The sequence below is a fragment of the Myotis daubentonii genome, chromosome 8, assembly GCF_963259705.1.
Source record: "Myotis daubentonii chromosome 8, mMyoDau2.1, whole genome shotgun sequence".
Taxonomy (NCBI): domain Eukaryota; kingdom Metazoa; phylum Chordata; class Mammalia; order Chiroptera; family Vespertilionidae; genus Myotis; species Myotis daubentonii.
In genome coordinates this window covers 45,490,614-45,503,788 of record NC_081847.1, presented here as the reverse complement: position 1 = coordinate 45,503,788, position 13,175 = coordinate 45,490,614, and the positions used below count along the sequence as shown (strand labels likewise).

General features: G+C 37.4%; 1 protein-coding gene across 4 annotated transcripts in view; it reads right to left on the bottom strand.

The window, feature by feature from the left end:
- RELCH (RAB11 binding and LisH domain, coiled-coil and HEAT repeat containing) overlaps positions 1–13,175 on the bottom strand; it is a 100,972-nt gene that overhangs the window by 43,256 nt on the left and 44,541 nt on the right. For all 4 annotated transcript variants that reach the window (XR_009454106.1, XR_009454105.1, XM_059706261.1 and 1 more), the window contains exons 11-13: positions 10,404–10,516; positions 4,471–4,561; positions 642–713 (exon numbers count right to left, since the gene is read on the bottom strand). Coding sequence is in view for 2 of the 4 variants with exons in the window: in XM_059706261.1 (XP_059562244.1) it covers positions 642–713; positions 4,471–4,561; positions 10,404–10,516 (276 nt within the window). In the remaining 2 variants the exon portion in view is untranslated. The remainder of the gene's footprint in view (positions 1–641; positions 714–4,470; positions 4,562–10,403; positions 10,517–13,175) is intronic.

Below are 13,175 nucleotides of genomic sequence, written 5' to 3'. Positions count from 1 at the left end.
TTTTATGCAGCAAAAAGGCTCAATATTGGTATTTTCTGTTTCATCAAAAATATTAAAAACAGACATACACAAGAGAAAAGATTTAGGAGAATTAATAATTTAACCAATTCATCAAACTTATTTTTAAATGAAATTGACTTTTTCTGATCAAACTTATTTTTAGGTGAAATTGACTTTTTCTGTAAGTGCATGGTGGTGAGGAATACAATTATTACCAGTATATTTGGGTGTCACTGCCTTAATTAGTGTTAATACACTGGCATTGTTTCCCATTATAACTTTTGCACCAACCGTGTAAATGTCAACATAGAGAACAAGACAAAACATGTTTTAATATTATTATGAAAATACTTTTCTCTTGATGGACCTCTTTGAAAGAATGTCAAGTGAACCCTCAGAGTCCTCAGACCTGCTCATACAATTGAATTTATTTACACTCATGCAAAATCAATGGCTAATGTGCCCGTCTGCAATGCCATATTATATCAATGTAACGCTTTTCTTTTTTATTCATCTTTTTCTTTTATTAGGACAGCATGCCCAAAGAGATTTTGGATTAAAATGTTTAAGACACTTGGGAAAAGGTTTCTCTATTATTTAAAAGGAAAAAAAGTTTGTAAGGAAAAAATGACAATTCTTACAGGAAGGTAAGGTGCCAAAGCTCCACAGGATTCTGCCACAAGCAGTCGTCTTTCTGGGTATTTGTGATTAATCTAGAGTAAAAAGCACATCAAGCATAAACAACATAGTCTTCCTTCCTCCAACAGAGCATTATTTTTCACCACAAATCTTGTTAAAAATACAATAAAGCTTCTCTTTTCCACTCTGGGAATCCCTGTGTATAGCTGAATCAGGAATAAGGAAATCAGGGAAAGACTAAAAAACGAGGTCACAGGGCTTATCTGTTAAAGAAAAAAGGATAAAGCAAAGGTGAAAATTTGGCAAGGTGTCTATTGTGGGCTTGCCTAAGACTAGGCTTTTCTTAGGATGGTGGGGACAACTTTCTCCTTCCATACAAACATTAGTATATTTGGAAAACCCAGCTTCCGAATACTATACTAGAGGCCCAGTGCACAGATTTGTGCACTGGCGGGGTCCCTTGGCCTGGCCTGCACTCTCTCGCAATCCGGAACCCCTCGGGGGATTGTCAGACTGCTGGTTTTGCCCTAATCCCTGTAGGCCAGGACGAGGGAACCCACCAGTGAATGAACCCATGCACTAGGCTCCAATATGCATATAAGATCTTTGGTTAATAATCTCATCCCGCCCTCCTCCCTCCCCCGCTTCCTTCTGAGATTCATCAGTCTGTTACATGTTTCTATGCCTGTGCGTTGAGCGTCTACCCCTTGGTGGTCAGTGCGTGTCATAGCTACCGGTCAAACAGTCGCTTAGGCTTTTATGTATATATATGGTTTATGACAGGAATGACTCATTAGTCCTCTTTTGTAGCTAAGGCAGTGGTTCTCAACCTTCCTAATGCCGCGACTCTTTAATACAGTTCCTCATGTTGTGGTGACCCCCAATTTCATTGTTACAAATTGAACATAATTAAAGCATAGTGATTAATCACAAAAACAATATGCAATTATATAAGTGTTTTCCGATGGTCTTAGGCGACCCCTGTGAAAGGGTCATTTGACCCCCAAAGGGGTCGAGACCCACAGCTTGAGAACCGCTGAGTTAAGGGATTAAAATATTGGTTAATCAATTATTTAACCAGAGCCTTAGACTAGTGATGAGATTTCGTTTTCAAAGTAAGCAGACTTTAATCCATTTATGTTTGCATATGCACGATGAAGGGATTTTGCTACTGTGATGACTACACTGAACCAAAACAAAAAATAACCAAAAGAAAAAAAGACATGCTGGGTTTTGTTCCCATATGTCGTCTTTGTAGAATATAAATTTTTCTTTGACTGGAAAAGAGGTATATCTGCTCTCATATTTCCATATGAAAGGTGACATAATTCATTAAAGTATTGGATGCCTAAAATTAGGAAAAGAAATTATATAGCAATCTATTGGGCAAAAAACTGGAGGTAGGCAGCTAGATAGATCCCTAATATCCATGTTTATTCAGGTTACAGAAGAGGTGGTGGTAGAAATGTTTATAACTGACATTTTTGAATTAAATTCAGAAATAGTAACTTCAAAGTAGAATGGTTTGAATGTCCAAGTGTGTTCTACATAAATTTTCATTTTGCTTTTCTTTAGTCTAGCTCAGTGAGTCTCAAAATTAAATGTACATAAAAAAATCAAATGTATTAGCAATGAACAAACAGAAAATAAAATTTTAAAAATTCTATTTATAGTAATATCAAAAAGAAAATACCTAGGAATAAATTAAACAAAAAAGTACATAAATGATATTCTGAAAACTATAAAACATTGTTGAAAAAAATTTAAAGACCTAAATAAATAGAAGTACATCTTAAATTCATGGATTGAAAAGTTTACTATTATTAGGATGGCAATAATCTCCAAATTGATCTACAGATTTAATGCAATCCTTATGAAAATTCCAGCTGGCTTCATTGCAGAAATTGGCAAGCTGATCCTAAAATTCATATGACAATTCAAGGGACCCAGATTAGCCAAAATAATCTTGAACTATGAGAACTAAGTTTGAGGGGTTGGGGATTATATTTGAGGTGACAAAATTGTTCTAAGATTGATTGTGGTGGTAGTTGTATAATTCTGTGACTATACTAAAAAACAATGAACTGTACACTTAGAGTGGGTAAATTATACAGTATATGAATTGTGCTTTGATACAACTTATAAAGGAAGTGAAAAAAATTATAAAAGAATAATTGTCCAGAATTATATGTGTTGTTTCCAAGTTAATTTGACTCTCAGTGATTATTAGTCTCACTCTAAATTAGTATGTACAATAATCTATAGATGACATAAAAAATGACTATGCATAATGTTCACTTCCAGATATAACTCCATAAAATTTTAAAAAGAAAAATAAATACTAAAAGAAACTGGAACAGAATTCTAAAAGACTATATGCTTTAGTGATACTCCAGAGACCAATATTTTTTAAGAATAAGTGACCATACTACTATGAATAAGTAAGTAAGAAAGCCATCATTTTAAGATGGAAAAATAAGCTACTTAATTACCTAAATTTCAAGTCTAGAAAGTCAAGATTCTGAGTTCTACAGAGAACTGGAATATTAAAATTCAATTTAAAACCATAAGTATTGTTCACAGTGAGTTGAATTATAAACACTAAAATCTCCTACATCAAAGATTTACATTCTATATTCTCTATATTTTAACATATAACTATAAATATACATAAGATATTATTTCTGTTACCTACCTACTTACCTATCCACAAAGATACACACATACCTTCTTGCTCTCCCTTGAGGTTATCAGGTTTACTCCCATCTCAAGGCTTTTGTATTTCTAGTATCTCACTTAATTCAGATCCTTGCCTAAACATCACTTCCTCAGAGATTTCTTCTCTGACCACCCTTTCTAAAATAGCATTCCCCATCGCTCCCTAGCCCTTATCCTGCTTTATTTTATTAGAGGCCTGGTGTATGACATTTGGGCACTGGGGGCAATAGGGGGGGTTCCCTCAGCCCGGCCTGCGCCCTCTCGCAGTCTAGGAGCCCTCAGGGGTTGTCTGACTGACGGCTTAGGCTCATGGGGAGCAGGCCTAAGCCGTTAGTCAGACATCCTTAGTGCTGCTGCAAAGGTGGAAGAGGTTCCTGCCACCACCACTGCACTAGCCAGCTGTGAGCCCAGCTTCTGGCTGAGTGGCACTCCCCCTGTGGGAGCGCACTGACCACTAGGGGGCAGCTCCTGCATTGAGCGTCTGCCCCTGGTGGTCAGTGCACATCACAGTGACCTGTTGTTCTGCTGTTCGGCAGATTTGCATATTAGCCTTTTATTATATAGGACAGCTTATAACACTATAAAACACTATATCATTGATTTGTTTACTCTTATCACAACGATGTCTTTGTGTTTATTTCCCCATTGTATTCCTAGGCACTATCCAGTACTGGAACTAGTGTTTCTTAAATATTTGTTGGGAGAATGAATATTGCAAAACATCCCAGATCATCCTTAAGCACTATTAAATCACAGTGCTGGGCTATACAAATAGCAGCATAATTCATATCCCACATATTTCCTAATGGCATTTAAAAAGAAGATATGAACATTTATGATAACCTAGAATAGCTAGGGGAAATCCCAATAGGTACTATTATTATTTTTAAATATATTTTCATTGATTTCGGAGAGGAAGGGCGAGGGAGAGATAGAAACATCAATGATGAGAGAGAACCATTGACTGGCTGCCTCCTGCATGCCCCCTACTGGGGATCGAGCCCGCCACCTGGGCATGTTCCCTTGACTGGAATCGAACCCGGTACCTTTCAGTCCGCAGCCCGACGCCCTATCCACTAAGTAAACCTGCAAGGGCGAACCCAATAAATTTACCTGTTCCCAACACTGTGGTAAAAGTTCAGCTTCTACACGCGTTGGTCCAACATGACGTGCAAATGCTACACAACCCGTCAGTATCATTTGCCTGAAAATAATACAAATAAATAAAAACGTGTTTTTTTAGAAAGTACAACTAGGACTAAGGGTAAAAATGAGTCAGCTCTGTAATTCACATGAAGTACAATATTTTTGTATAATCAAAATAGACATTTCCAATAATGGACTAGACTCCACCAATAGTGAGTTCCTTAAGATGTGTGCCCCTACCAGTGGCCACACCATTTATGAGACATGTTGTGAGGGTTCTCTATTGGTGTGAAGCTGAAACTCAACCTCCTAAATTAACTTCCTACAATATGCATTCTGCGAGTATATGTCCAATGCTTTAGCTCCTACTGAACTTCAGTTTTTAGCCACTAAAACTATCAGTGATTGTTCCCCAGTATTTCTATAATAAAAACTATGAATTCATATTAGTAAAATGGTATTTATCTAATCAGAATTTTTGGTACTGCACCTAAGATAACTGGAAGACACCTTCTGACATGGTTCCCAATGACATCCATCTCCTGACATCCACATCCTTGTATAATCCCAATCTCCTGAGTTGTAGACTGTATTTAAGGATTTGCTTTTAATGGAAAGAACAATGGCCAAAGTGATGGATTATCACTCCTGGGATTAGGTTACAAAAGTCTGTGATTTCCATCTGGTGGGTGTCTTAGCTGCCTTCTAACCTGGCATGCTTTGATGAAGTATGCTGCCAATTGAAGGCCTTTGTGGCAAGGAATTGAAGGCAGCCTTTCACCAAAAACCAGTGAGGAACTGAGACCCTCAGTCCAAAAACCCATGAGAAACTGAATTCTGCCAACAGCCAATCATGTGGGTGAGCTTAGAAGCAAATCCTTCCCTAGTGAAGACTTGAGGTGACTATTATGTCCAGCCATGCCGGGAGCCGGTCCCTTGATTACAGCTTTATAAGAGACCCTGAAGCAGAGAACCCAAATTAACTGACCCACACAAGTTATATTATAAAAATGAGTTTATTTGAAACTACTTCCTTTTGGGGTAATTTTTTACAGAATAATATATAAATAACTTGAACTTAAAGAGTATAAAACTTTAAATAAGATATTTCTCTTTAGAATGAAGTTCCACTTAAAATGACTTTAAGTGAAGAATTGGCAGTTTTTTCACTTTTGATTGCCTAAGACTCCAAACAGTAAAACCTGATGGGGGAAAAAAGTAGGATTTAAATAGACGTTTAAAGTATCTAACTTTGAGGAAAACCAAAATAGAATGTTTAATTCATATTAACTTTAAAATCAGCACATTAAGCCCAAATATTGCTCACTGCTGTTTCTCAAAAACATGTCAATTTAACTCAAACAGGAGAATGACTTTAAATTCTTATTTAGTTTAGCCAAACTAGCTAAAACCCCCAGGTTGAGGAGATTAATGACAAAGAACATCTAGACAAAATGAGAGAACTATTGAGCCAGTATATCTTCATTATACATTGCAGCTTCTTCTCACCACAACTTTGTAATAACCTGATTCCCATTTATATTTATACTAGTGGCCCAGTGCATGGATTTGTGCACATTGAAAGGAAATTAATTAGAAGAAATATTTTAATATCGCTATTCACCCTTTCTCTATAATAAAAGTGTCAACAAAATTCACGATTGACAATGACAGATCAAAATACACGTGTTACTGGTGCCAGTCAGAGCTTTGTATGTATTGCACATGCATGACTCAACTTAGCCTTTTATAGCTATAGAATAAGCTTGCTTAATTAGACCTGCTTTCTGATTTAGTTAAACTTTTTCCAGCCCAGTGAAGCACCCCAACTTCTCTTTCAGGTAATTGTCAGCAAGACAGCAGTAAATGTCAACACAAAGCAGATTATTATTGTAGATCACGCAGGGAGAACAAAAGGTAAAATATTTAGCTGCAGCAGTGTTTGACTATATTCTGCACAGTGAGAAAACCTGAAGTCATTTTCAAGGTCCACCATTTCTTACTTCTTTTCAGTTGGGTCAAGTTTCTAAACTTTGTAAATCTCCATTTTCCAGCTAATGAAAAGAAAATAGGATTCTACTAAGTCTCCTATCTACCTACTCCAGGATTCTGTGAGGATCAAATGAGATGAGGCATGGGAAAACACTTCACAAACATTTGGTTAAAGTGTAAAATGTTTGCACCTGGCTATAAAGCAAGTCGTGTTCCCAGGCTGAAGAAACTCCAAGAAGTCGCTAGGGTGAGGAAGCTGGGTGTTGCTACATGCCATCATTACCCGGCGCCCACAGCGACTGTTTCTGGGCTGGGCTGTGGGCCGCATTTTGCACCATGGGTCTTGGCAGTGTTGGCTGCAATTTGGTGGGGTGTCACTCTGGGGTGGTGGTGGGGCCTGTGTCCACTTGGGGGAAGCTGTGTGTTGGTTTGTGGGTGCTAGGTCTGTAGTGCCGTTTATTGTTAAGTGGCCTGCTGCTAGAGAGAGGAAGCCGGGTGTTGCTACGTGACCTCATTACCCGCTGTCCACAGCCAGTTTCCAGGCTGGGCTGAGCTGGGCTGTGGGCCGTATTTTGCGCCATGGGGTCTTGGCAGCAGTCGGCTGCAATTTGGTGGGTTGTGCTCTGGGATGGTGGCAGGGCTGTGTCCCACCTGGGGGAAGCTGAGTGTTGCTTTGTGGGTACCAGGTCCACGGTGCCATTTCTTTGTAAATGGCCTGTGTGCATCACGGCAGCTTCTGCACTGAGTGTCGGCCCCCCGTGGTCAGTGTGTGTCATAATGACCAGTCAGACGGTTGGAGGGACACTTAGCATATTAGCCTGTTATATATATAGATCATTGTCTTCTATGCCTATTTTTCTACTTTTCTTTTGCCTTTTATTTCCTTCTACTTTAGGATGGCAAATAAAATGAACAAAAGGAAAATGGAAAAAGAAATTACCAAGCTTTACACACAGTACTTGAGCTGCCTGCTCCCCAATGAAATTTCCTAATATCTGATAATTGTTTTTTCTCCCCACTAGTGTCTTAAAATAATGAGGAACACACATAGGTTCCATAATTGTTTGGTAATTACAATAAATAATCTTTGGTGAAATGTAAGCATTTTGAACACCTGTAAGAAGTATACATTGTATAAGACTTTAAATCCTGAGTCACCATCACTATACTAGAGATGGACAAACTTGTTGAAAAAATGTAAGACCCTAAAAATAAACTTCTTAGCACAGTGAAGATTCAAAATTCTAAAAGTTAATACAGCTTTGAAATATAGCTGAGAATAGAAAAGGTCAAATGGCTTACAGATAATTAACAGCATTAGAAACAGGCTCCTGTGATGGCAAAAATAAATGCTGTTCCTGCTTGTGGAAATCATAGGAAAGAGATTGTTAGCCTAGTTTTTGACAAAGCTAAAAATGTGGTGTCAATCATGGCTGCTATGAAGAACTGGCCCAAAGCACCATTATTGAGCATAAAATTAAGTTTTGCTTAGGATCTGATCAAAGAAGTCTGAGAGTTGTTAAGTAAGGAAGAGACAACTGATTATATGTCAAATATATTATGCTAACTTAAAAATTTTGCTTTTTAAATTTCTTATTTGCATTATATATAATCAATTAATTAGACTATTTTTAGAAATAATTATTTTTCTGTAAGGTGAAAGATTAAAGTGTGAACAATGGTGTTTAATTCCTGACATATCTCAACCAAGGTACTTTTGGCCACCAGGTGGCAGCTATTAGCTTTACATGTAGAGTATGAAAATGAGCTATAGATCTAGAGGCTTTGCCCTTACAAATCTAAAAAATGACAATGTAATAAATTATATTTAATTATTAAGTTACCAAGATAGGAAGTAATATTTTGCAAGGAGAAAACATAATATTAATTTGCCCATAGAGCACCATCAAATTGTCCTTAGAAAATTTTCAGCTTGCAATGAATGATATAGACACAGTGATTTAATTTCCCTTATATCTATTTGACTAGCACGTGAGGAATGCTGGATAGATTAATCCTGGCTGGATCCTGCAAAGGATGTGTTTTTCTACTTCTTCATACATATTTTGGAAAGAATGGGAAAGAGATATATACTTATAGAGCCCTGGCTGGTGTGGCTCAGTTGGTTGGAACATCATCCTGTACACCGAAAGGTCACGTTTGATTCTGATCAGGGCACTACCTAGGTCAGTGATGGCGAACCTTTTGAGCTCGGCGTGTCAGCATTTTGAAAAACCCTAACTTAACTCTTGTGCCATGTCACATATAGAAATTTTTTGATATTTGCAACCATAGTAAAACAAAGATTTACATTTTTGATATTTATTTTATACTAGGGGCCCGGTGCACGAAATTCGTGCACTGGGTGTGTGTGTGGGGGGAGTGTCCCTCAGCCCAGCCTGCCCCCTCTCACATACTGGGAGCCCTCAGGCGTTGACCCCCATCACCCTCCAATTGCAGGATCGGCCCCTTGCCCAGGCCTGACGCCTCTGGCCTAGGCGTCCAGCCCGGGCAGTGGGGACCCGCAGCTGCAGCGGCCCCACGATCGTGGGCTTCGCTTTAGGCCCAGGCAAGGGACCCCTAGCTCCTGGGACTGCCAGCTTCGACCATGCCCAGCTCCCATCTCTGGCTCCACCCCTACTTCCTGCTATCACTGGCCAGGGCGGAAAAGGCGCCTGATTCTCCGATCATGGATGGGGGGCAGGGCAAAGGCGGCCCCAGGGCCGCCTTTGCCCTGCCCCCCAGCTCTTAGCTCCCCCCTGGGTTTCCGATCACTGTCAGTGGCAGGGGGCTTCCTCCTGCTTTCCCTTTCGCCTCCCTGCATTGTGCCTACGTATGCAAATTAACCTCCATCTTGTTGGCAGGTAACTGCCAATCTTAGTTGGCAGTTAATTTGCATATAGCCCTGATTAGCCAATGAAAAGGGTAGCTCGTACGCCAATTACCATTTTTCTCTTTTATTAGTGTTGATATGTAAATGTCATTAAAAAAATCAACCAAAAAAATGAGTTCGTGTGTCACCTCTGACAGGCGTGTCATAGGTTCACCATCACTGACCTAGGTTGTGGGTTCAATCCCCGATTAGGGTACAAACCAGAGGCAACAGAGCGACGTTTCCCTCTCACATCGATGTCTGTCTGTCTCTGTCCTTTCCTCTCTCTAAAATCAATAAACATATCCTCTGGTGAGGATTAAAGAATGAGCAAAATCCTTTTAAAATTAAAGTAGAAAATTATAAAATAGAAAAACACTTCAACTCCCAAATTTTATCCATCTGGTGCTTAGCTCAGCTACCCACCCACTAGGATGTTTTGTTCACATTCACACTTAGTACTTAACGGTTTTACTCTTTGAAGTAGACATCTATCCTGGTTACTTGATCAAATCCCATTCTCTTTTCTTCTGGAAAGTCACCTTGATGTGTGTCTCTGCCCCTTACCACATTCAAGTATAACTTATTTCTCTGCTTCATTCCTGCTTGAAGGCATCTGACTCATGACTAACAAAACCAAAACAAAACACTGTATCCCTTTAACCACACAGTTATTGGTTTACAGAGAGCCTAATGATTCATATAGTAAATATTTTATTTCTTGTAAAGCACAAGTATTAAGAGGCCATGGAGTGAATATTCAGGCATTCTTAGAATTCAAATGTGAAAGATAAAGGCAAATAAACATTTCAAGTAGAAGTCCAAAGGTAAGTAACACAAAAGTGTACAAATTCAACGCAAGTAATTGGAATAACAAGAGTGAAAACTCTGAAAAGCATTGTGAACAGAGTCAATGTTTCCTCCATTTTTTAAAACAGAAAAAAAGGCAATTAGATTAAAAGGCTAATTTTGATGCCAAATTAAGAAAATTAATGTCAACATTTTATTTATTTCCTAAAGAAGTCATCATACCGACCTTTGCTCATCATCTGGCCTCTTGATCAAATTGAAAAGTATGTGAAGAAGCTGATCTCTCTCTTTAGGCTCAGGATGTAGGCATGCTGTACATAGTATGAGGGGGATCAACTCCTAAAGAAACATGAAGGTGCAAAAAGTCAAAGTGAAAATGCAGTGCAGAATATTCTTTCTTTTCTCCAGAGTATTCTTAAATGGACATTTAAAGTGGACTAAACCTCAATATACAAAAGAGAACATTTTAATTTTGTAAGGTTAATATTCAACAGAAAACAATGAAACATATTTATATGTTGGTTGTGCAGAAGGTGCTGATCACAATGTAATTAAGTTCCTCAAGATTCAACTAACCTTGTTTTCTTATCCTGTACTCTTCCCAAAGGTCTACTACTAGATAACATCCCATCTTACTACAATCTGATAAAGTAATTTTAAATTTGAAAGTATTTTAAAACAAAACTTGCAAAAGTTAACCATATTCTAAAACATAAAAAGATAACAGAAAATAAAGACAATTCTTCCCATTTCCACAAGTATAATATAATGTCTTAATATTAGATATAATTAATCATTTTGTATCCTTAGCACCAAACTGGTATCTAATTGAAAAGAAAAAGCTATTGAATGCTCTCAGTACTACTGCAGAGTATCAACAGAAATGTTGAAATAAACTTTATGCTGAAATAAAAATTTTAAATAAATTTTTTTGTGGCATGTGCAATATGCAGAGGTAAATTCAATAATTTGTAGGTAAGTAATATACAAGTTTCTCTTCTCCAAGTAAATATTTGAAAATTAAAATTGTTTCATATTTTAATTAAAATAAGACAAACTTCTAAAGTGTATTTAAAAGATATTAATGTTTCTCATTTTGGAAGGGATTTCCAAATATAATGAGAATAAAAGCCCAAAAGTGATAAAATATTTTTGGAGAGAAAACCTCTAAAGTATAAAAATAATGTTTTACAAATATTTTTTAAAAATCAGTATGATATAATAAGGCAGAATGATTACTACTCCCATTTCTCTTTCCCATACACCTCCCTGCACTCACCAGCCAGAAGCCAGGCTGATCAGGCTGATCAGCGCTCCCCTGTGGGAGCACACTCACCAGGGGGCAGCTCCTGCGTTGAGTGTCTGCCACCTGGTGGTCAGTGTGCATCATAGCAAGCGGTTGTTCCACTGTTCAGTAGATTTGCATATTAGGGCTTTATTAGATAGGATTTTAAAATTATAATTACCTGGGATAAATCTTAAATTGAAGGTACAAAGATATAGATAAGAAAAGCTAATAATTTGAGAAGTTAAAGCATTTATTCTGTCATTTTCTATTTAGGCATGCCTGTATGTTTTAGATTACTGAGTAATTGAAAAGCCAAAGAAATAAATAATTGGAAAAAATAATTTTGCACTGGGAATAGAAGTGTGTGTGTGTGTGTATGTATATATATATATATATATATATATATATATATATATATATATATATATATATCCTACATTGTTAAGTAATGTTTTCACCAGAGGCTTAATATGGTGCTTGATGGATTAGTCATGATTTTGAAGGAGAAAATAAACAACCTTTTAAAATATTAGGGTAGGAGACCACTAATTCCAAAAACTATCCTAATATTTAGAGTATTCCATTTAGGGTGCTAACAGCCAATGATACTAATGAGAGGACAAAGACATTGTATCATCAGCATATCCCACTGATAGTAGACCCTTAAGGATGAAAAAGTAGTTATTCTAGAACAGCCGTGGGCAAACTACGGCCCACAGGCTGGATCCGGCCCGTTTGAAATGAATAAAACTAAAAAAAAAAAAGACCGTACCCTTTTATGTAATGATGTTTACTTTGAATTTATATTAGTTCACACAAACACTCCATCCATGCTTTTGTTCCGGCCCTCCGGTCCAGTTTAAGAACCCATTGTGGCCCTCGAGTCAAAAAGTTTGCCCACCCCTGTTCTAGAAGGTACGAAAAAAAGGATAAAATATTTTAACAACTAAAAATCAAGCAAGGCCCTAAATTTTATTTGTACTGTCCTTTATCTGATCTGTCTCTCCCTGAGGGTTTTCTTGCTTCTTCTTAACTCTTCTGCCTACTTTCCTATTATTTCTACATAAAGAGTAGGGCAAAAGTAGATTTACAGCTGTGAGTATGTAAAACAGAGTTTATTCCTTTTTAAAAAAATATATTTTTATTTATTTCAGAGAGAAAGAGAGAGAGAGAGAGCGAGAGAGAAATGTTAATGATGAGATGGGGTTCCCCACTGGGGATTGAGCCTATAACCCGGTATGTGCCCTTGACTGGGAATCAAACCCGGGACCCTTCAGTCCACAGGCTGATGCTCTATCCACTGAGCCAAACTGGCTAGGGCAAACAGAGTTTATTCTTATATTATTATTTATTATTTTCCATACAAATAAGTGTAAACATACTCTTGTCCCACCTTGTATATAGTCTTACATTATCTTGTTCCATTTTCTTCTAATTGCATTCCTCTTTAAAAATAAAGTTATGAAATATAAATATTTACTATAATTGCAAATACATACATTCACATTGTTTAAATACATAGTACAATATTTAGCTTCTTCTGCTCAAACACCAGCATACCAATATAACTATGTTGCTGTTTATTCTGGGGTCTACAAATCTACGTCTAAATGATTAACCATAAAAGAAATGTACTGAGAATACAATGTTAGATATTATATATAAAGGGTAAGAATTTTTCACATGAAAAGATCCTTAGGCATATTTGAT